Source organism: Vidua chalybeata, chromosome 14 (assembly GCF_026979565.1).
Source record: "Vidua chalybeata isolate OUT-0048 chromosome 14, bVidCha1 merged haplotype, whole genome shotgun sequence".
In the NCBI taxonomy this organism is placed as follows: domain Eukaryota; kingdom Metazoa; phylum Chordata; class Aves; order Passeriformes; family Viduidae; genus Vidua; species Vidua chalybeata.
Genome location: NC_071543.1, coordinates 1599156 through 1624104, shown reverse-complemented (window position 1 = coordinate 1624104; position 24949 = coordinate 1599156). Strand labels below are relative to the sequence as shown.

Here is a 24949-nt window from a genome sequence, read left to right as displayed (position 1 = left end):
ACAGGAAGGACTGAGCACAATGGCCACAGCCCTCCCTCAGCAAGCTCATCAGAGAGGGCATTGTCCATCTCCAAACAGATAAATCAAGGCATCCCAGACCTCAACGTGCACCAGTTCACCTGCCATCAGGAAATACCTGGCAGCAGCCTTTCCAGCCCTGAGACAGCACAGAGTCACTTCAGACTCTCACCTTTGCTTGAGGCAGGAGGCAGCAGCTTTTGTACTTACTGTACTTTTCACGGGGGGAGCATCCTGCCAAAGTGCTGCTTTTAATTTCTGTTTTGGTGCAAGTGCCAGTGCCCAGCTTACAAGTCTGAAGTTGTGCATGACAGTTGTTGTACATAAAGTGACAAATATTTCGGGCACTGCCCTTCTCCCTGCACTTCAGCCTAGCAGGCAGGAAAGACACAATCTTTTCCCACCTTCCTTTTTGAATAGCCAGATGTCAGCAGTGACTTGGGAATCAGGAAGAGCACTCTTCCAGCAGTGCAAGGAGGGGTTGGCTTCTAGGATATACTCTATGCCCTTCTGTGCTGCAGGTCTGTGTGCTCTTGAACTCATTTCCTTCAAGACCTGAGAAGTACTTTGCATGGATATGTTCCCCTCACTAATCTGATCTACTTTTGTAGTAATTTGCATGTGTTTAATTGCCGAATGCATGACCAGAAACTGGGACAGGTGTAATATCCTCAACATCTCAGGGTGTGTGGGGAAAGTGTGGCTTTGTTGCCCTATTTCTCTCCTGCCTGGCCCTATCCCTGCAGCACCTGCAATGGTGCTGGCCCTGCAGGTGTCAGCTAGAGGACATAGCTGGGTCCTGAGCCAACGGGATCTGCTGTGGCAAGACCTTCAGAGTCCTGAGCCTGCACCTCAGTGCCCTGTCTGAGCAGGAGGCAGCACCACGTGGCACCTGCTGGACTGCCCCAGTCCTGCTGGGAGCAGAGATCAAGAGGAAAGAGGCAGAACTGAGGGGCACAGGGACGAGCATCACCTGCTCTGGGAGCCCAGGCAGAACAGCAACCTTGCTCAGAGTTACAGGCAGCAATCCCAAAATCACCACCTGCAGCACATCTTGCTCAGGCAAGCGCTTTGGAAGCAACGCCAGGCACTTTGTACCCCTGAGCCATGAAATGTGGGAGCTGATGCACACCCCGTTCCTGCTGGGCTGCTCTCCTCACTCTGGCCCCCAGGTGCCAGCAGCCAGGCCAAAGCCAGAGCCCTTTCTGCCCTCAGGTGTCCTGTTTCTGCCCCACCGTCTGGAGTGCTCCCAAAACTCACCACAACTTGAGAAACTGCCTTTTCCAGAGAGTGGCCACTTAATGGGGACACATTTTTGTTTCCTGCAGCTTGCCATGGCAAACCAGCACAGAAGGGCACGCTTTGGCCAGATACCCACCTAAGGGCAGAGAAGCAAGGCAATAGACACACATTTTGGGCAAGGCACTACATGAATTTGGCCATTTTGGGGGATGCTGTTGCACAATCTTCGAATCCCAGATGGGCTGGGAACTGATAGGGAACTCACATTTATGTTTTGCTAGAGCATCAAATGTCTCCAAAAGGCTGCTCCAAGCCTTCCCAAGTCCCTTCTCTCCCTTAGCATATTTACTTTATGCAAAATCTTAACTCAGCCCCTTTTGTTAACTCCCTTAACCTCTCCCCAGGCATGCACAAGGCCACCCACGCCCACAGGGTGGGACACACAAGCGTTAATGCCCTGTTTCTCTGGAGTCCCAGAGAAGAATTGTGACCAGGCATTGCAGAGCTGGGAAAGGGAATCCAAGAACTTGCTTTTATTGCAAGGTGCTTTTTGGTGTGAAGTGCTTGGTGATTTAAAACAGATGATGAAAACCCTGGTGCTTTCCAAGGCCACCTTCACCTTCCACTGCTGACCTGCACTAATCCAGCCCTCTACCCCACTGCCTTCCACAGTGCTGGTGCCTGAATCCCACCTCTCTCCTCTCCTCTCCTCTCCTCTCCTCTCCTCTCCTCTCCTCTCCTCTCCTCTCCTCTCCTCTCCTCTCCTCTCCTCTCCTCTCCTCTCTCCTCTCCTCTCCTCTCCTCTCCTCTCCTCTCCTCTCCTCGCTCCCCTTTCCTCTCCTTCCTGCCTTACAGCCTGTGCTGCCAGCGTCCTCCTGTACACACATATTGGCATATCTAATATACAGCCATGAAAGCTCAAAAATGCTTTTAATAATTACTTGGTATTTAATTAAACATGCAACAACCAGCCTATTAGAGTAAATTAAATGAGTGAGACGTTTGAACAGTGAAGATATCAGTTTCTAAAGCTCTCAGAAGGATGGAGGAAGAAAACTGGATTATGTCAAGGGAAAGTTGATGCTGGAAGATGAGTGATGCTTCCTAAACCTTTCCCCCACATCTCTGGGCAAGTGCTAAATGTGTAAACACAGAAATTATTTTTTTCCTCCCTGAGGGAAAAAAAATAGACAGAGCTTGTAATTCCCTGTGCTGTCAAGACCTCCAGTGCAGTTTGGGGCTGCAGAGGTAGGAATTCATGTTATAAATAAAACAATATTATTACTTTACATGGCAAAATAAAATGCAGCATATCCAGCTCTGAGCATTGAAACCACAAGACTCTGCAACAATATCAAGGCACACAGGGCTTTGAAGACATTTTTTTAACTTAAGGAAGGAAGGTTTTCTGTTTCAGGTTCTGAAAATTGCCAGAAAGATGTCATTTCCCAGGAGTTAGCCAGAGGCAAACAAATCCTTTAAATAATTTCAGACAACTAGCACCTCCTGGGTGAAAGCATCACCTCAGCTAGGCTGGCACAGATTGGCTTGACCAAAAACTTAGACTGGTGTTTGTTTCCTGTAGAAAGCAAAGTTTGATCATGTGGGAAGGATGAAGCAGATGGTGAAGAGCAGAAGATGATGAAGATGAAGTAGATGGTGAAGAGCAGAACACACTTCTGGCAGGGGGGTTCAGTTAGGTCAGGCATGGTCTCAGCACCATGAGGATGGCATCCTTTTCAACAGGAACAAGCAAACTGGCTGCAAACCATTTCCCCTGCAAACCCTCAGACTCCTGCTCCCAGAGCCCTGGCTCTGTATCTTTCTGCACATGAATATTCTGCAGAGCTGCATCTGTGACAAGCTCAATGGTGCTAGAGAAAAGGGCCAGCAATCAGCTTTACCAGCTGTGCTGTGGACAGAGCACTGCCCAGCCATGCTGGGACAGCTGGAAGGGGCAGGGGCATCCATGGATTTGTTCTAGGAAAGCATTTCTACTGGCAGGGCTATTGGAAGTAGCAAGCATGATGGGTGGATGATGGATCCCTCCTCCTCCAGCATGGCTTAGTCTGCCTGTGGTTATTCCAGGCTCAAGCCAAGGGAACCAGCCCAGGCTGGGGCCAGCAGCAGTGCCCACCATACTGACCACGCTGGCCCTCTCCCACTTCATCCACCCCAATCCTGACTGTGGGATCACAGACCTGATGGGTGGGTGCTGGTAGCACTGAAAACAGCATTCACTCTGCAGCTGTAGGGAACACTCCTGATTCTGCTGAACAAGTCAAGCTTATTGCAGGATGCATGAATGGGAAAAAAAAAAAAAAAAAAAAGAGGTTTCAGCAGGCTGTGGAGGTCCACAAGCAGAGCAGACTTTGACTTCACAGCCAACTGGATGGGGAGAACAAGCTGCAGTCCCTGTCCACACTGAGTGAGTGCTTGCTGCAGCACCAGGACCAACAGTCCTGGAGCCAAGGAGCTTTATTTGCAGAGCTGGCAGGGAGCCCATGTGAGCTCAGTAAATAAAGTATCCAGATAATAAAAATACCCAAAAGAACGGTTTAATTTTATTTTATTTTTTTTTTCTGAGGGATCTGCTACAGAGAGAAGCGTAGGGCAAACCCATCCCTCCAGAAGAGTGGAGCACACAGAACCTGGAAGGTCTGATGGCTCACAGCTGGTACAGCTGAATACCTGGCACTCCTTTTTGGGGCAAGCAGCTGGGACTTGGGATAATGAGGCTCAGACAGGAGCTCCTGTATTGTAAAACCTCACACCCTCTGCAAGCCTAGCTACAAACTCTTGATGGATAAAAGGGTCAATGCTTTGCGTATCAGTGACCTGGGAAAGCATCAAAGGAGGTGCTCAGGGACACAGAAGGCACAGGCTGCCTTCCCCTGCAGTCACACTGGGGATACAGGAGATGCTGGGGTAGCAGAGGAAAAGGAGGTGAGATCCAGCCTGTAAGCAGTGAGCATGTCTTGGGTTTGCTCCCCTCCTCATCAGAGCCTCAGCTGGGAGGTCAGCACACCCTGGAAAATGCAGGCAGGGGTGTATGAGATGGCATGCTCAGCCTGGGGACCCAGCACACCCCGGAGCAGGCAGCAGGAGAGCAGCTGTGCACACCTGGCAAGCAGTGGCGTGGGAGGGGCCAGTGCATCTTGCCTTTCACTCCCTCCTCTGCCATTTTTTTCTGGCTGGGGTTGGCCTGAGATTCTGTTTGTGCCACTACCCACAGCTCGTCCCACATGCATGCATGCCCTCCTTCCCCAAAACGATCCTTGCATCTGACTAGAGGACCTCTCTGGATCTCCAAGCAGCTCAGCAGACCCTCTTCCTTCTACCATCCCTTTTCCTTGAATGTTCCTTTTTCTCTGTAGCCTAGCAACTCAGCACAGACTCAGAATATTAACAGCTCCTGTCCCCACACACGATCTTCTCCAGAGGCCTGAAAAATGTGATAGCAGAGAGGCTGAGAGGGGTAGGAGCAACCATGAGAGATGTGGGGAGCGTGCAGGGAGCCTCTCCCAGCATTCAGAAACAGCAGAGCCATTCAGCTGTCGGATCTGCCACCTTCACTTAACATGTACATTACATATAGAGCTATTTATAGCCCCATTTATTTACATATTCAAATAGCAGCATGACACGCAAGCACTTGTATTTGGATTCAGGTTCTATATTGAGGTACTGGCACTCTTGCACAAAATACATTCTCTGTTGCTGGGTGCTTTAAATGTATATATGACAGGATGTCAGAAGGTCAGATTCCCAAGGTCTAATTTGGTTTTCAATCAAATCAGATGAAGCTTTCACTTGGGGGGAGAGCTACTTTAGCATTCTGCAGTAATCCTCTCCAATGCTGCAACATTGCTATTGAAACAGGTGGCAGTTTGGAACATTGCTCTCAAATAGAGCCAGCTTTTTAATACATGTATATCTATAAAATATATATATAGGCTGGGGAAGTTTTGCCCATGTGAAAACATGAATAAAAATTTAAGCAAGGCGGGGGGCGGGAGGAAATTATCCCAGGCAGTTTTTCTGCAGTAGGAATTCTAACTACTACAGGAATGCTGGGGTGCAAGCTGAAGTGGTTCATACCAGCACCGTACAACACTGACATGTTCAGAGCTAAAGATAACTCGGCTGGTGGAGGAACAGATGGAGCACTGCAATGCATAGCCCTGTTGAGCTGAAGGCACGCTGCAAAGCATCCAGCCACAGCCTCTCCTCCTCCCCAGCACGGCTCCTCTCCTGGCGCGGGGCGCAGTCACCTCCCAAGTGCTCAGCGAACTCGGCCTTTTCCGAGTGCACCGAAACGGCCCCGTGTGGGAAACTGCCTGGCGAGCAGAACATGGGAGCTCTCTTCTGAGCACTGCAGCAGGCTCCACTCGGCCCTCCCGAGGCTCAGACTTGGACTGGAGGACTCGCAGAGCTGCTCCTCAGCGAGGGCAGCACCCTGGAAAGACTCACACCGGGGGATCACTCTTACTAGCGTTGCCACCATGCTGCAAACCCCAAGGTCTGGGCTGGGAATCGGCCAGTTCAGCTTTGCCATAACCCAGAATTTCCCGTTATGCAGACAAAGAGCATTCTGCAAATTCTCCCATTGAGATATTAAGTGAATGCTGAAAGATCCCCAGGCAGAAAGAAGCAGAGTAGAATAGAAGGGTTTAGGAGCAAAAGAGAGGATCATTCCCTTGTCCAGCAGTTCAGTCTTTCCTCAACCGAGAGCTTGCTCCAGCAAGGTCCCCACAACTTCACCTCCTACTTATGGCCAAATCATGCCATTTGGCCAACAAAAATATTAATTCGAGGTCATCATTAATGCTGAAAAATTCACAGCCCATCAGCACAAGCACAGGGGAACCCTTTTTGGGGAAGCAGTGGAGCTGTCCCCTCACAGGAGGAGAGCCTCAGGCTGTCTGGTGGCTGCTCCACCAGGCTGCTCCCTGCTCCACAAGCACCGAGTCCTTGAGACCTCTGTCTCCAAAGGAATTCCTGGGGCTTTGTGCAGATCCAGCTTCCAGCTGGCCACGGCATTTGGAGAGACTGCATGGTGATCTTTGGCTTGTTACTTAGCAACTGAACTCGAAGTAGTAGTGAATTTAGTGGGCTGTCACTGCAGCCGCAGCAATACCGGAGCAAGGGCACGGGGAGAGCTCTGTCATGGGAATGGGATAACTTGTGAAGTATTATGGAAGGCAGGCGAGATTTTTCCCTTCTACAAGTTGCCATAAATGCAGTAAATATTGACATATGAGTCACACTGACCTATTTTCTAGCTTTTAAGCCGGGACAATCTCTTTGCAACTGATTTCAGAAGCAGTGAATAGGGAGCACTTCAGGCTCCTTCATGAGTTCACTTTATTCTTGACTATTTTATTCAACCCCTTTGGAAGAACCATCCCCATCTTTCAGGCAGACAGGGGACCACTCCTTGTTTAAACTTGAGCACCCAATCCCCTCCCCGCCACCCTGCAGAGCACCCCTGAGGCCAGGTGCTTTCCTTGTCCTCACACACTACCTCAGTCCAAGGGATGTTTCAGCACAACCAGTGGGAATTCTGTTTAAGAAGGCATTGTGTGATGTGAGCAGGTGTCCACATCTGATCTTTGGCTTTTTAGGCAGTGTCAGTGCTGGTGAAAGTCACCCCAAGTCTCAGCAGTCACAGGATATTGCTGCTGCAAGGATAAAAGCATCCTAACCGCAAATCTAATGATGGCAAGTGAGGTGGGTCCCTGACATCAGCTTTGCAAAGGTGTTTCTGGAGATCAGTGGATTTCTACTCCTGCTCTCTCTCCAGACGAGCCACAGAGCAGGCAGTTGTGCCTCCTGCATGCAAACAAGAGCATCTCAAAGCTGCCAAGTCCAGAGAGCTTTGGAGGTTACTCTCCACCCTGCCACAGCCATCTTTTATTGCTCCAAACATCCCTCCAGCAGCAGGAAAAAGCATCAACATGCTGCTGCTTTCCCTCAGCCAGCCAAGTGTCGTGTGTCACCCACTTCCTACTGCTGGAGAAGCAAAGTGAGCAGGTCCCCAGGGTGCCTGTGTGACTGATGGCAGTGTGCACATGGACCTTTGCCTCCCCTGGTAACTGTCCCCTTCAGGAAATGCTGGTTCACCTGCACAGGAGCAGCACTGGTTGATTTCCCAGCCGTCCCATGCACTGCAGCCCCATACAGCAGGAGCTGAAGGGACAAGAGCGGTGTGACCCCAGCAGAGGAAGGCACAGGCCCTTCCAGCCCTGAAGAAACCTCCCATCCCAGCTGCCTGCTGCAATACCCTGGTTTAGATCCCACAGAAGCCCCTTGTGTATAAGAAAAGCACATAACCCCCTCCTGCCCATGCCTGCAGGGATAGCCCAGCCCAAGTCAGAGCTCTGCCATCCTCACCGTGAGCAGATCAAGGCTCGTTGACTCAACCAGGTTGGAAAAGACCCCCAAGGTCATCAGGTCCAACCTTTGACCAAACACCCCCATGGCCACTAAACCATACCACAAACTGCCAGGTCTGCTCGGTTTTTGAGCACTGCCAGGGATGGTGACTTTACCACTTCCCTGGGGAGCCTGTTCAAATTCTTAACCACTCATTCAGTGAAGAAATTTTTCCTGATATCCAACACGAATCCCCCCAGAATATTTCTCCACTACCAAGGCCCCACAGCACCCTGTGCTACCTGCAACACTTCCATCCCAGGAGCCTCCAGCAATCCAACAGGACTATATTCCCTGTAGCACCATGACAGGGCACCCTCTGCAGCTCAGCACCAACCTCCTAGTTTTCTTCTCGTATTTTGGCAGTCCTAAATATTCAGCAGCCTTGACTACCAAGATGCAATGTATACACACACACAGAGTTTAGACACCACAGTGTCACAGGGCTGGGGATACCCAAGGCTACAGAGAAACATTTGCAGCACTGGAGTGTCATGTCATACTTGTATCTCACAGCATATGACTCCAGAAAACTCTGACTGTAGGATTTAAATGCTTTAACCTTTGCTTTAAAAAAAACATTTGGATACCCAAGGACATAGAGACTGAGAAGTATCTGTATGTCATTTCTCCATTGAAAAGAGACAGCAACAAAACAGAACGTTTTCAATTAAGAGTAATGAAAACATTGACAAATTGAAGAGAGTAGATGGTACTAAAAAGCACTGCATAATAGTAGAACTTTCTTGTTTAAAATCTTGGTTTTTAAAGCTCAAGGCATCGACACCAATGGAAAATCCTTTTCAAGGGCACATTGCAGCAAAGTTGGGTTTGTCCAGTATTGCAGGTGTACATATATTCCAATGAAAACAGAACTGCAAAGCCTGCTCAGGACAGATCCCACCACAGAGTCTATTTCAAGCACGCCCAAAAGATGGAAAATTTGATGTAATGAGGAGAGTGACGCCCCACTGATGATGGTGTAACAGGTTGTAGGATGAACTGTCCTGGTCAAGAACATTCTTACACAAAACCTGGGCCCACTTCATTTTGAGTTAAAAGCCAGTTGAAAACCCTTGCAGCTCATGGTTGCCTTGAGACATGCTTTACATCTCTTGAGCAGGGAAATCTGCCAAACCAGACAGCTTGTTTTTGAAGCAAGCTTCGAGAAGTTGGGAAATAACAGCCACGATGCTTCCTGCCATAACCTCCAAGAGATCCAGTGCCAGCACCAGAGCAGTCACTCCAACGAGGCACAGCCTGGCAGCAGGGGCACAGGGCTGGGAAGCAGTGAGCCATTGGAAGAGGTTGCCCAGAGAGGCTGTGGCAGCCCCTGGGTGTATCCAAGGCCAGGTCGGATGGGGCTTGGAACAAGCTGGGGTAGTGGAAAGTGTCCTGGTTTGGAACGAGATGAGCTATAAATCCCTTCCCACCCAGACCATTCTGGGATTCTCTGAAGCAGCACATCAGGGTCAGCTTTGCCAAGCACCATGCCCTGACCCCTAACCCCTCCCCACTGCAGGCTGTCCCCCAGCAAAAGGAATTGGCAATCCCACAGGCATCCTTCCTTTCACACCCCTATTCCTGCAAATGTTTTTGTCTGGAAGCCTTGTTTCCTACACTAGCCCTCTGCAACAATCCTCTTGTAACTTTTCAACTTGTCACCAGGTTTATAAAACTTTAAAGCTGGTGCTATAACAAACTGAAATGATGTTATTGCAGATGTAGGAGAGCATCTTGGGATGAATAAATTATAGGAGCCACAAAGAAATCATGACTATAATGGCTGGATGCTCCGAGCTGTCTACGGTGTGCAGACACAGGAGGGAGCAGGTTTAGGACTGCACAGATCATAGGGCAGGAAAACTGAAGCGTTATGAAGGGTAACCTCCTCTTATTTCAAATGCATACAAAACTTCTGGTAGTTTTCCTTATTGAAATAGTTCATTAATACTTCAAGGGAGTCTGAACTGTCTGGTGCTAGAAAAATATGTCCCCAGAGATTGCCTAGAGAGGGAAAAGGCTGCATTGGAAGGATTAGTCCTTGTCTAGTCCCACCGTGCAGGAACATACAGCACACCCTGAACAGGCCAGTCCTCAGCTGGATGGAAGGACATCCAGCAGTGGGAGGAGACCTGCAGCTCTTTCTGAAGCCACTGGTGCTGGACACCATCAGAACTGCACCCCCAGGGCAAGTTGGCTGAACCACACCCTTCAGGTGAGTGACTCTGGGCAGCATTCCGGCCACGAGGCACAAGGACAGACACCCACAGCCTGCTCCAGCTGGGTGTGACATGAGCTCCACACTTCCAGAGCTCTTCATTCCCCAGCTCAGAGATGCTGCTGGACTCCTCAGTAACCTGGCACCACACCAGGAGACCTGAAAGTGTCACTGCCCCAGTGCCACTGCACACCAACAAGAGTATAAACACCTGCAGGCTGTTCCCTTGATGCCTTAAGCTTTAGCTTTTATGTTTTTTCAGGTCCTGTACTGCATTAGTGTGAAGCTCTGAACTCCACACAGAGTGTTGGGAAGCTCTCTTCACAGTTTGGTCAGACAAAACAGTCCTGAGAGCCAAGGCCACCATCACAACCTCAGGCCTGAGAAGTAGCAACAAAAGTAAACTGGGGGGAAGCAAACTGAGGCAATGTGACTTCATTACCTGAAGCTGTAATTGGAAAATGAACCTCTGATGTGCAAATAGACCAAACTTATATCTGCCCAAAAATCTCCTGACCACCGTGCATCCTGGGTGTAGCCTCTGCCAGGCTCCTGCACTGCCCAAGGTGAACCTGTTAAAGGCCTTTAATAAATGCCCACTTTATTGTTTTAACTCTGTCTGGCCTCTGCTCTGGGTAGCCACTCCAGGCATCACCCTGCTCACTGCAACTCAATCCCAGGTCACCCCAAAGGAGATGGGCTGGGTGAGTTCTCCAGGAGATACCATCCTTCTGTCCTTCACGGGTCACCTGAGCTACTCAACAGCAGCAGCAGGAAGACATTCCTCCTCTCAGCCTGCCTTCAAATCCCCAACTTGCAGATGTGTACAGGAGATGAAAAGACTCCAGTGAGGCTTTCATCTTCATGGATCAGCACTTCCCAGAGGGTCTGCCACTCAAATGTGCCCCCCCCAATACCTATTTGGCCTGGCCCCTGGCATCCTTCCCCAGACATTTCAATTGATGTCACTGATCTTGGCTCAGCAAATAATCCTTCTAATCACTGACAAGAACAGAGGCTGCAGCTCAGCGTTGCTTAGCCGTGCTGAGGGGGGTACACAGCGAGAAAGCATCACTCTAGAAAGTGAGCTTGAAAATACGGCTGACCACACACAGGCAGCAGCTGCCGTGAACCGGGAGGGGACACTTTTTTAAAATAAGGGCTGTGGCTTTGATCTCTCGTGACTGGGAGATGGTTGCCACCGTACCTGTGAACACCTTGCGGTCTGGCATGGCACAGGGGCTGGGAATGGCCCTCGGGGAGCTGGAGGTGCATCAGCTTTGGCTGTCAGAGCACACATGGCATCTACAGACAGCTGCAGAGCGTTCTGTGTGCCAGAGTGTCTGGGAACATCCAGCAGAAGGACATCACTGTGCTGCCTTCTCAGAGAGCCCTGTGTCCTCCAGGACGGGAACGTCACCACGTCTTCATTTTGGGAACACGGTTCCCCTGGGAGTGAGGGCAGGGAGTGCTCGGGGATGGAGCTGGATTGCTCCACAGCACCACAACCAGCTGGACTCCTGTGGAAAGCAGCTTTTGGAAGCATGCAATGTCTGGTCACTGAGAGCACTTGTTCCCCACCACCAGGCAGCCAGCAGGCGCCAGGAGTCCCAGGGAAAGGCAGAGAGAGCCGGGGGCTCTCCTCAGCCTGCCCAGTCCCAGCACCAGGGCCATTGTTCCCAAAAGGATGTCTGAGGATTAATTAATTATCCTACAAGGGGTAGTAAGTAATAACACTCCTTGTGGAACAATAGAAGCTATTTGGTCACCATGACAACCCAGCTTCACTTGTGTGCCTTTAATTTATTCATTGCACAGTTCCTTTCCCAAGCACACATGATGCCAAAAAAATGCCTTGTTTTTCTTGCCAGTATCCATGTCCAGAGCAGGGGTAAAACACAGCCCTTTCCCCGGGGCATCTGTCACGCAGAAGAATGATGCACATAAAATCCCTTCAGCCTGGAAACTTACATCACAAGAGAACTCTTCTGCTCCCTAAACGTTTGTTCTTTAAGATGATTCTGATTCTTATCCCCTTTTTGAAGCTGCCTCACCACGGTGCTCAGAGATCTTGATCTTGAATAAATTCTCACCTACAGCCACTTCATCTTCCATCCCCAAACCTTTCCACACCCTCTCCCCCTGCCCCGGTCTGTGTAGGGAAGATGAGCAGGACATTTTTTCTTGTCAGAGAGCCAGGGGGGATAATCAAAAGCCTAGAAGTGACATTCCTTCACATCCACGGGAGTGTGGCATGGACAGTGGTGCCCAGCCTGACCACAGCCACGCCACCACCATCAAAGCACTCCGTGTCCATCGCTGTCCTGCTCAAATTCTGCAGCATCCAGAGCAGCACGTGGATGAAGGTCTATGCCAGGAAATCTGGGCATCACAGAGGGATCATTGTTGCTGTTCCTCCCCCAGTTGTGTGCCAGAGGGGAGCAGGGGCTCGCTGCAGAGGGGAGAGCACCACATTTACACGGCAAGGGTTGGAAAGTGCTGCTGGGACAATGGCTCCTGCGTGCCTGGCCAAGCTGCTCTCACCTGTAGCCCAGGGACACCTCTCCAGCAGGAGGTTCATCAGCCTCTGCAGGGCTCAGCTGCCTTCACAGAATGGTTGGATTGCAAAGGACCTTAAAGATCATCTTGTTCCAGCCCTCTGCCACGGGCAGGGACACCTTTCACTATCCCAGGCTGCTCAGAGCTCCACCCAGCCTGGCTTCAGACACTTCCAGGGATGGGACAGCCACAGCTTCTCTGGGCACCCTGTGCCAGGGCCTGCCCACCCTCACAGGGAAGAATTTTTTCCTAAGATCCAATGTGAATCCACTCTCCTAGTCTGAATCCGTTCCCCCTTGTCCTGTCACTCCAGCCCTTGTAAAAAGTTTCACTCCACCTTTCTTGTGGGCTCCCTTCAGGTGCTGGAAGGCCACCCCTAAGCTGGCTTTTTTTCCAGGCTGAGCAATCCCAGCTCTCCCAGCCTTTCCTCGCAGCAGAGCTGCTCCATCCCTCTGATCACCCTGGTGCCTGCTCTGGACTCACTGCAGCAGGTCCCTGTCCTTCTGTGCTGGGGACAGAGCTGCTCACGCTCGCAGGGGCAGTTGCTACAGCTGAGAACCAACGCCTCACCCCCTCCCAGTTATGTTTGAGCAAGTCTTGGTCTCAAGGCACAAGGCCAGAGCCCAGACTGTCCATCGTGGCTCTAGCAGCAGGGTGAGATTTGCTCCAGCACCCCAGAACAGCCAGGTCCAAGTTGAGCCTAGGAGGGGAGACAACTCAAAGCTGAGTTGTGGCCTGACAGGCAAGATAGGTGGAGCTAGGTTAAGCCATCTGGCCCTAAACTCAAGCACAGCTACCCAGTGCCTCTGTACCCAAATCTAGGGCCACACCCACTGCCCAGTGTCACTGGACTGAGGTGTCACAGGTCATGCAGAGAGTTCAGGTGATGGTGGGATGGTAGCAGAGGAACTTTCACACAGGAACGTAAAGGTTCATGGCTGGCTCTCCCCCCTGGCTCATTCCAACACGTATTCAGGCTTTTCAGGCAGTTTGGAAACAAAACCAACTGGTCAGGTTGTGCCACCCCCCTCCTCGGAAGAGCAGGTGGGCCAGGGAAACAGGGCAGGAGAGGCCAGAGACAGAGAAATGGGCCAGGAGCAGGGGGAGACCGAGATTTTAATGGACCTGAACTGCAAGAGCTCTGAACTGGCCCAGGATTGTCCTGCACGGGCCAGGAAGGGAGGAACTGGACAGGAGCTGTCAGGAGGCTCCCACCAGCCTCCCCCTCCACTCAGCCCCTGGGAAAGGAGCAGAGTGTGGAGGAAAAGCCTCTGGACAGGAGGGGGAAAGGCAAGCTTAGGCAATTACAACACAATCCATGTCCTCTGCTGGGTGCTGAGGGCTTCTGAAGGACAGTCCTGGCTGTGAACCTAGACCATGACCAAAGTAACCAACAAATCTCACAGATTTCACCCCAAACCATTGACACCTGAGCAGATTATTGTTGTTGTTGTTGTTCACAGAGGTATGAAAAGCTCCAATCTATCAATGCCACCCAAAACCAGATTTCCATTAGATGCCTCTCTTTCCAGCACAGTTCTGCAAGGAAATGTTGAATTGCCATCAGCAAATGAAAACTCACTGTTTTGAACTTGGCAGGGACAGACTAACCATAAAGCCACATTTGCATCAACCAAAAAAAAAAAATAAAACTCACATCTACTTTTTTAAGGCATAAGCTTTTCTGACTTGGGGAGGTGTCTGTGCAACCAGCATAGAAGGGATAAGAATCTACTCTGGATGAGATGAGATGCCACAAGCTCCAGAGGTGCCAGCAGAGATCCAGATGCCTCCAAGAAACCACTGCCTTGGAAGTAAATCTCAGCCAGAAAATAGAAGAACAGTTTATAGCTGTTTTTTTTTTTTTTTTTCTCCTTCTCTCTTTTTTTCTTTTTCTCTCTCTTTCCAAACTTACCATGTTGACTTCAGAGATCTGGTCAATGCTGGAGATGTGGATGCTCATTCCCACTGTGACAGGGTTGCCTGAAACACAAATAGGCTGGGTTAGGACCACATTCAAGTCCTCCTCTCTTATCTGCAAGATAAGAATTGCCTAGGAAATGCATGGATTTGATTTTCAGCAGCCCCATATTCCCTGAGTATCATGGAATTGAATGTGCTCAAGTGATTAGATTTCTCTCACTCCCAGACTTACAGACTCACCCCAAGGAGTAGTGCAGCCTAAGCTTGATTTTTTTTTTAATTCCTGGAAGTTAATTACCCCCTAGTAACACAATTATCTCTAGTTATTCCAAATAATCCCTTCAGAGACCATCAGCAGGCTCCTAGTGGGCTCGCACAAGGTGGTCCTGATTGACCATACAAAGAACTCAGCACCCAAGCCCATGCAAGCCTCGGGCAGGAAACATGCTCCAGCTCACTCCTCCATCACTCTCAGTACTCAGTCTGAAAATCCCAAGTGAGTTATAACACCCAAGGCACCAGACAAGTACAGGAAACAGATCTATGAAGTGAAAAAGCAGCATTTGTAAGGTGGCTTTTCAGAGCAGAGCTGGGATTAGAGAACAGGACAGTCCTTACTGTGGGGTTTAAGCCAGGTAAAACAATTTAAAATGAGGTAAGCACTCACTACCAAACCCAGCAAAAGCCTTCCTGTATCTGGAAATGGGGTTTTGCATGTTACCCCTCCCCTGCTCAGGCCCACAACCCCAAAGACAGAGCACAAACCCAATCCCACCCCAAGAAAAGCCCCTTTCCCAAGGTGGAAAGGTGGAAAGTGATCCCGTGCAATGCAGCACTGGAAAGGGAAAGGCAAGCAGTTGTGCCACTCAAGGTATTAACTCTTCCATGCACTCATTAGTAGATCTAAGTGCTGAAATATTTACAGATAATCATGAAATGGCTTAGAAAGTAATTAGGAGATTGGGGGAGAGGGGAGAACCACACAACTGGAAATGGAGTGATTTTTTAATTATGTGTTACCAGAAGTAGGGAAGCAGTGTCATTAGGGGTGCCTTGTGATTGGGTGTGCTGTTCACCGAGACCCTCTGCTGCAAATTAAGCAGCATTATCCTTTAATGGAATATGAACAACACTGAAAACATCAGAATCAACCACTGTAATTAGGCCCTGCTATGCAAATCTCCTTAAAGAGGCAGTGCAGGCTCCTGCACCCCGGGCTGGCTGACAGGGTGCCCGAGGCAGGGGTGCTCAGGAGACCTCGTGGAGACTCTGAAGATCCCATCACAGACACACTCCCAGACACATCTTAGCTGTGCTTGTGCCTTCATCCTTCACAAGGGAGCCAGGTGGGAAAATAACCAACAGTCACGCCAGGGAGACACGATTCTCCGCAGCCTCTTTGAGCCAGAGGCTGACACAGGCACAGCAAAGCTTTTAAGGAAGTCTCACTTTGATAGTTTGTCTTTTTTTTTTTCCCTGAAATCAGGGCCTTGTGATAGAAGCCATAGCAGGAGGAGGAAGTCAGCGCTGCCCTGAGGATCTTGCAGGCTAATTGGTTACAGGAGGAGAGTCAGGGCCACGCACAGAGCTGCAGCAGGGCCTGGGAGAAGCCACATTCCCATTGCAGAGCCTTTCTGCCATGCAGTGCTGCTCCCTCCAAGAGTGGCCCACCGCCTGCTTGGCTTCCAGCCTGTCCCCAGCAGCGCTCGTGTCACCGTGGCTGTGCATCCCCTCCCTCCCCAGCACCAGGCAGGGCTCTTCGAAGGCAGCGGGCTGGTGGTGAGAGCAGGGGAGCACTGGCAGTGGGGATCCACAAATCTCTGTCAGCCCAGAGCCTGTGCAGCCCGTTCCATCCATCCAGACAGTTGTGCTGTGTTCATCACCGAGTGTGTGTGCGGCATCCCAGCGCCCGGGGTCACGCAGTGACTCAGAGCCAGGGACGAGCTCCAGAGCTCCCCTCTCCCAGCTCCAGGAGCAGCTCTGGGGTAGAGGGATCAGCTCCCTGCAGAGTCAGCAGGGCCCCTCTTGGCACTGCTGACTCCTCCACATCCCATCTACCGGCGAATTTGGGAGGCTCCGCTGCCCACCTGCGAGCCCTGGGGCGTGCAGCCCACGGGCTCCTGTGTGCGACTGTCCTACAAACAACGCAATGAAGTCCTGCCTTTACTGCACAGCTAGATGCCAGGGAAGCCATTTCACCTTCTCCAGCCCTGCTGGCTCCCAGTCTGCTCAGGACAGGCATTCAGGAGCGTGGACACGGCCAACACAAAAATATGTCCTGACTCTCAGTGCAACCCAATGGAAAACCAGGCCAGCTGGTGCCCGACACTCAGACTTTAAGTAGTACAGAAAAATAAACAAAGGACATCAATTCTGCCAATGTTAATAGCTTCAGGCAAGAGGGATACAAAAGTAGGATATTTCAAATATGGGATAACGTCATCTGTAGATTTGTCCAGAAGAGACAGAACTCCGCATTTATGGATCCAAGACAGGGCAAAAGAAGTAAACCTGATATTAAAGGCCCATGCTTTTATCTGTGCCTTGCCAGTGGGTACAAAGAACTAAACTTCCTCTCCTTAAAGAAAAAGCTTCTGCCTGCAAAGGCAAGATCACGAGTGAGGGAGTGTGAGAAATTCTGCCACTTTTGCCAGTGAATGGCACCCTCACACATCCCTGTTTCTCACCACCACTGGAGAGTTCACCAATATTTTGTCCTGAAAGTAGTTTGATGCCTGAGAATAATGCACTCAGGAAGTTGGAAGGGAAGCACACAAAAGACTTATAATAAAACCGGTCCTTTTTCTGCAAGTGATACTTGTCAAATATAAACACAGTGAAGGTAGAGAACAAGTTGTGCTAATCTGCAATATTTTCCCAGCAACCAGTTATTACTTTCATATTTTATTTTATAATGCATCAAACCCCAGCACCTGGAGTCACGTTGCTAACAGAAATAACTCGACACAAGTGTAGAGGAAAGGTTGTGTTTCCAAGGCTGTGTCCTGTGCTCCAGCAGAGGTGATGGCAGCCTGGACTGGGACATCTCTCCCAGAACTCAGCCTGGTTTTGAGCCCACAGAGCTCACTGAAGATAAAAGCACAACATTCAGTGAAGAGGGGGGTGATTACTCAGGCAGCTGCCCGGAGCTGAGGCCCAAGCTGTCCCTCTTCACTCCTACCCAGGGAAGTCAACACTTGGGTTCCTCTGCCTTCAGATCTCCAACTGCAACACAGACACAGCCAAGGAGACTCCAGACCAGTGGGCAGGTGAACACAGCTCCATTTATGGTCCACTGAAGCCACATCATTTTTATGAACTGCAGCCAGTGCTTCAAGGTTCCTGGTTCCTGCATTCCTGGCCACGTGGACTTGGCACTGCTGGCAGAGCCGAGGTTTGCAGCTGCTGAGGGACAGGGATCAGCCTGAAAATTACCCTTTAGTCTCAACTACAGGAACAAAGGGTGTCAGAAATTTCACAGCTTCCCTGAACAATACCTTCCTGCATTTCACTGCACTGAAGGCTTTTCCTAGGTATCCAAACTAAATCTTCTCTGCAGTTTAAATGTAGTTTGGTCTCATCATCCCCCCCCCCCGCCACCTTCCACAACAGTGAAAGAATAAATCAATCATCCTTCCTTAACAACAGCTTTTATGCTCTGAGAAACCATGACATCCCCCTCCCTCCCCCACTCATACTGCCTTGTCTAGATTAAATGCACCTGATTTCTTCAACCTCTCCTCAAAGGTCATGTTTTCTAAAGCTCTGACAATTAGTGCTGCTCTCCTCTGGCCTTTTGCCAGTTTGTCTACATCTCTATTTTAAAGCCTGGTATCCACAAACCAGCCACTGAAGCAACAACACACTCGTACAGACAAAAGAAAAAGCAACCTCCCCTGTACAGAATCCTCCTAAAACCACAGAAACATCTCCAAGGCCGCTGCAGCCGTCCTGGGAGCTGCTGGCTCTGTGTAGGAGGTTCAGGTGGCAAAGGGGCAGCTGAGCTCCTGCCATTGGAGTGCATCACGCGTGCAGCAGGAGGGAGCACAGCCCTGTCTCTTCTGGACAAGAGGAGGAATTATTCAAGACAGCTTTGTGCATGAGCCTCAGCATTCCCTGCTTGCACCCTGCCTGTGGCATCACCAGTCTCTGAGATCCCTGCAGCAGCAGAAAAGCTGCTTTTAGGTCTTCTGCTGAGTAAACAAAGCCAGCCAGAGAAAATTAGAGGCTTCGGTTACTAAACCTACAAATAGAACAGGTCTGTGCCTTACCCTTCAATGGTAAGCACCCATAGGCACGAGATTCCATCCAGGCAAAAGCCTGCTCCTCACTCCAAGCCCTCCAGAAGCTGAAGGGCAGCCCCAAAGCAGCCAGTCCCAGACAAGGTAGCCCTGCACTGTCTGGTGGAAGTGTTTCTGCACAGACAGGCTGGTGCAGGCAGGAGGAGGAGGGCCAGGTTTGCTGATGAAGGACCACAGCACCACATGGCCTCTCGTGCATTTTCAGTGACCCCCCACCCAACAGGACCAGCACTTGGGGCAGTGTCAGTCTCACCACAGGCACGACAACCCCACAGCCTGTCACTCCACTGCCAGGACTTTTCCCTCCACTCTTCACTCCACGCTCCTCAACAAGGCAGGGGCGTTCAGCATCCGCTCGTTCTTTCTGCAGAAAATGGCTCGCCCAGGCCGCTGCCTCCGCTTTGTTCCCAGCACTGAACCTTGGGGCAGCCTGGCTTTGTGTTTACAGCTCAGAGCCCGGGCCCACGTCACGGCTACGTGCAGCCATGCCTTGGTTACACAAGGCCTGACAGACGTGGTTAGTTGGGAGCCAAGAGCTTCCAGGTAATTGGAGGTGCAGAAGGCAGCACATCCAGCACCGGGCTTGTCGCTGGCTGAGGAGCTGCTGCCAGGATGAAAACATTCATCCTCTTCATAAATCTCCCTCTGGCCCTCCCAGAGCAGATAGCCTTGAATCATCTTCGGCCGATGGACTAATTAGTCCTGGGCTGTAGTTTTTTGAAACCACCCAAAAGATAACTCAGAGGCCAGCCTGTTGTCAGGACACTCAAATTTACTACACTCCAGTGCAGGAGGAATGGAAATGCTCCTGGGTTTTCAGCACACAGGAAGATTGCAAGAGGAGTTCACAAATTGCTGTCTGCATAACAGCTGAGCTTACAGATCTCAGGACCGAGGCTCTGCTACAGCAGTGAGAGAACATCTGAAAGATGCCAGCCCAGCAGGCTACACAAGCCAAATCACAAAGAAGTTTCCCAACACTGGTTTTCCTGTTCCTTTCCTTTTATTTTAGCTTATGTACAGCATCAAGCACAAACTCAGTTTAGTGTTAACATTGCTTGAGGAACAAGAAAAGCTGACCATGTATCATGAAAGCAGAAATGTTCTGGGAACCACTTTCATCCAGCACCTCTGATTTGCAGTGACATCTAGAAGCACCGAGTTCAGCAGGGTCCCTTAAGAACCTACTCAAACTTTTCCAATAAAATCTAGGTTTAAACATCCACTTAAACACTTTCCAATCCTTTTCTGACTTTTTTTTTTTTTCTTTTCACTCTTATTTCCATGATCTGTGACCCACACCCACAGCCAGTGCTGTGTATTTCTTTTGCCAGGTTTAGCACAACAGCCAGAAACATCAAACACATTCAGAGGCTGATACTGGAGCTCTCCCTCTACTGCCAGCAGGTCACCCCATGGAATCCCTTGGATTTAAAAGGGCAAAGCCCTCCATGGCCTTACACTGTTATACATTACCAGGAGGAGAGATGGTCTCAAGGCAAGTTAGCAAACCTGGCATTGGCGTTTTGGCTGAAGGGGACAGGTTTTATGAGGGACTTGTCACTGCTGAGAAATCTCTTAGCAGGATTTTGGAGCTAAAAGACAGGGCCATGGCCTCCAGGATGTGTGGGGATGTCAATGCCTGCTCTTTCCCCATGGATTCACGGCTCTGCAGGGGCAGGAAGGATATCTACCACCACTAGTTCCCATGGAGATTGCAGCTGCTCTCCAAGTAGGTCTGGCAGAAAACATTTTCTTGGGTATTTCTTTAGGTTTCCTTGGTATTTCTTAGGTTTCCTACATTTTCCCATACTCCTTTAGGGGGTGCTTGGCCCTTTTTACACCACTGGGCCCATGCACAGAGTGAGATTTTGCCTAACCCTGGTGTGGTTTCCATCCATCCACAGCACACCAGGCTCAGCAGCACCCTGTGCAAGGGGGATAATGAGGATTTCCAGCCTGTGCCAATCTCCTTTCTTGGCATCCTGGCACTGTCACCTCATCCAGTCAGACAACTGCATTTGAAATATTTACTTAAGAAAGGGGAATCGTTGGGACTTCCCAAGGAAAATGCCACGTTGGAGGAAGCTCTCACCAGGATATCAAGGATGGCACAAAGGTAGAATGGAACATTTAAGGAAGGGTACCACGGAAGCACAGCACAGCTCCTGAGACTTCTGGAATATCCAAACAGGAACATGGTGCAAGCAATGAGGCTCAGTGAGGAGCCAGGAGCCACAGCCCTCGCAGAGCAGGCAGAGCTGACCTCTGTTCCTGCCAGCACTGCTCCCTGAGACCCTCTTGGCAAACACAAGCTTAACCGGGGTAACAGCAGCCACAGTCCCAGCCTCTTGTCGCATGAAGCCTCCCCATGGACCTGAACAGCCACAGAACATTTTCTCAAGCAAACTGTGCCCGCTCCTGAGCCAGTGCTGAGGGATCCTTCTGGAGGAACAGTGCAGATGCAGCACCCATTCTGTGACTGTTCCAGGGGAAGCAGAGAGTTAAGGTGCACAGTCTGTGAGGCACAGTGGATTGCCTAATCTATCTCATGGGTATTTTTAATGGATTAGTGGGTATTAGAGTGGGATATTGCAAATATCCCATGGAAATTTGGAAGTGAGAGAGAACAATCAGCTGGCTGCAAAAACAATGTAAAGGTTGTCCCAGAGGGATCGAAGGATTACAGAGGAAGCTAAATCAAGGCTGATTTTAAAAGATGTTGGTAGACAGCTACCCAAGCTGAATAAAAACAAGGTCTCAAATGTACAGGCTTTAAAATGGAACAAGAGAGTAGACACCAAGCCTGACAGCAGCTGGACTGCCAGTGGATCCAGTCCAGCAGAGCACCTGTACACACACACAGGGCTCTCAGCATTAAAAAGCAGTCACTGACTACTCAGAACATCCTCTGCTCTTGGTAGAGGCCTAGGTCAATATTCAGGAGATAGATTTTTAAGGCTGTTTCATCCTCAGTGATGAAAACAGTCTTCCAACAGCTTCTGCTTGAGAATCTCTTGCCCAGGTGACGCACATCTGGTAAGGTTACAGCAAAGCGAGAGGAAAATAAGTTCTCAGGTTTGTCAAGCTCTAATTTAGAGAGACACAACTGCATCATCTCACCAGAACTCACCATCATCAACCTGGCATTGACCAGTGGCTCCAGCAATCAACTCTTTAAGAAAAACTTAACCAAGAGGACTGAGTGCCAGCTCCCATCCATCCCTTAAAGCTGGCAGTGCCCAGCTGAGACAACGGCCAGCTTGCTTTGCAAGGCTGTCACTGCCGTTGGAGTCTTTGCTGGAGCAAGGACATGGCAGAAGGTGGATCCACACCTCACCCTTGGCAGATGAAGGCCGTGCTCCTGGAGGAGAGGTCACCTGCCCTCCCCGTGTCCCCAGGGCACCCACACGGACCAGCTCTGAGGCTCTGCAGCCTGCAGGGCACACACTTGGTGTTCCTCTGTTGGATCCCTCTCTGCAGAGCTGGCACTATGAAATACCACATTTCCCTGTGTTTACACCAAGCAAATCCCAGGAAAGCAGAGACACCGGGCATCCCAGGTCCCTCCAGCTCTCCTCCACCAAGAGTAGTAGCAGGAGGACAGTGGGGCTTGCCAAGCAAGTGCCTGTCGCAGACTGACAGCAAAGCAACACAAGCCAGGCTTCTTCTCCCCAGCAGCAGCGTGAAGCATTGTGCCCACGCTCATCAGCCACCCCCACACCGCTCCACCTGAGAAGACTTCCCTCCTACCTCTGTCAGGATCCTGGCAGGCAACTGCATCTCTCCAGGGGCCCTGCCAGAGCAGCCCTGGGGCACAGCTCTGCCTGCCTGGGAAGCTCTGGTGGACTCAGGAACAGCCCAGTCCTTTTGCTTTTACTCAGGCCCTCAGAGCGTGTGTCTGCCCCATCTCCTAGAGCCAGCCAGGGCACTGTCCCAGATTCTGCTCCTCCAGCTGGGGCAGGCTCAGAAGTCTTTGGCACCCTCCTGCTCCTCCTTTCCCAGCCCAGCACCTGTTACCCTGCTTTTGAAGGGGGCAGCTCTTCAGAAAGGATTGCACACAGACACGAGATATTTTGAACCCCTGGGTGTGAAAGTCAGCAGGTACTTAACCATGTACCAGAACACACTCACCACAGGCAGCTGCCCCAAATCCAGCTCACTGGGTTAGTCTTTGAGCAGGCCAGCCCCCAGGGCTCATCACAGCCTCAAAAACACTCTTTACAATGCCAAATGTTCAATTTCTGTACCAGTTCTGGTGCTACAAGGTCCACAGAGGCACACAGGTTTTAAAGCAGGTTTAGGGCTGAATCCCAAGCACTGGGATCCCTCCCCCAGCATCATAACACTCCTTGCAGAGCCAGGAGGTAGGAGTGCAGCAAAATACCTGGAAAAGCACAACACCACCCTCCTCCTCACAGCCAAACCACCCCCAATGGCAGGGGTGGTGCTGCTATGTGTGGGACTCCCTATCCTATCCTATCCTATCCTATCCTATCCTATCCTATCCTATCCTATCCTATCCTATCCTATCCTATCCTATCCTATCCTATCCTATCCTATCCTATCCTATCCTATCCTATCCTATCCCATCCCATCCCATCCCATCCCACAGGATCCAGCCACTCCCTCCCTCCCCAGGCCACTCCACCCCTCAGGTGGGGTTGCCAGGATGGCTCACAGGTGAGGTCACTTAGCAGTTTTCCCTGCCTGGCAGCTGTGGAATTTTCTCCCGAGTTGCCCATTGCAATGTCTCATTTCTCACCTGCCCACTCAGGGCACAAAGGTGCTGACCCAACCTTTCAGTGCTGGGGCTTTCCTGGCACGTGAGCAAGAAATGTTTTCTCCATGGAGGAGCCTCTCTCTTGTGTGCACTGGAAATATTCTCCCCCAAAGCACCTGCAGGCCTGGCCTGGACTATGGGATGTGACCTGTCTGGGAAAACACTCTCTCACATTACCAAAGCCTGAGCCACCTAATCCCCTTAGCTGCAAATGAGCTGAGCCAAATTAATTTAAATGGGTTAACACAAGCTCCTCTGTTCACATCAAATCCCTTTCTCTGTCTTAGAAGTGTTTGTAACAACAACAAAATACCTGGACTTGTCATTTTTATCAAAGTGACAACAACAAGGTGTTTTCTCTTTTTTCCTCCCTGTTTTCATTTTTTTTTTTTATGAGCTAGTCACACATCCTCATCTCTGTTTACAGATTCTTGTCTTTAAAGGATGTAACTCCTGGATTGGATCCAGCTGGACATCCCCAGCATGTGGGGAAAAACCAAAAGGAACAAGATGGCCAGGTTGGTTCCTGGTGCTAAACTTGCACCATGCCCAAGGTTTATACTTAGGGACAGCCAGGACAGTTTACAGGGCAAGTATTGAAAAAATGGAGTGAGTCAGGTCTGAAAATATCCTTACATTCACATTAAATTCCTATCTCAGTTAGGAATCACGAGAAACAAAGCACACACATAAAACCAAGCCTCCCCCTTTCCAAATGTCATCCATGGGATGACAAGTTTTTGTCCCTCAGTTTCTGAGGCTCTTGGATGTGCTTTGTCCACAGTCCTGCCCTTTCTCCACAGTCTGAAACAGGGAAGATCTTACAAAAGTCAGTGGCAACCAAGAATTGAAAGAGTTTAGTAGAAAAAAGGATTCCAGGATGTTCACTTTTGAAAGGTTGCCCCCTGTGCTGGCGTTTCCATTATTTCACTAAGACTTGATTTGCAATAATGTCCAGAACAAAAGTTGCCTTTTAGCCCAGAATCTCTTTATTAAGACATAAAACTAAGTCCCATTTGCTCACCAAAATAATTGCTTTCACTCAGGATGCATGGATGAGTGAATCTTGCAGAGCTTTTACATATATATTCATCTCCAGCAATTCATCAACACAATAAGCACACATTATTAACTTGAGTACTCATCAATTTCTTTTTTCTGGAGCTTCAAATACTAGCAAGGAGCTAGTGTGCAATAGGGAAGAAAAACATGCAGGGAACTTGTGATAAATGTTCTATTTTTGCTGTGAAAGGAGGATAAGAAGAAGATTTCAGCTCATAGCCTACCCTCTCCCTCACTTCCAAAAATTTCCTGCCAAGCTGAGATGCTTCTCCAGAGGCCAGGAGAGTGAGCTTTCCTGCAGACCTTCTCCAGGTGATATCTGTGACCTGGGCAGCCTTCTCTCCTGGCCTGACATCTTCTGATCTTACACCCAGAGCTTTGCCACTGCCATGAGCATCCCCT

The 24949-nt window shown here is 50.1% G+C and overlaps 1 protein-coding gene across 2 annotated transcripts in view; it reads right to left on the bottom strand.

Annotated features, from left to right (window-relative positions):
* The window catches only part of LOC128795126 (gamma-aminobutyric acid receptor subunit beta-4), a 74341-nt gene that overhangs the window by 33478 nt on the left and 15914 nt on the right, over nt 1–24949 (bottom strand). For both annotated transcript variants that reach the window (XM_053955651.1, XM_053955650.1), the window contains exon 3: nt 14394–14461. In XM_053955651.1, the coding sequence (XP_053811626.1) occupies nt 14394–14461 (68 nt within the window). The remainder of the gene's footprint in view (nt 1–14393; nt 14462–24949) is intronic.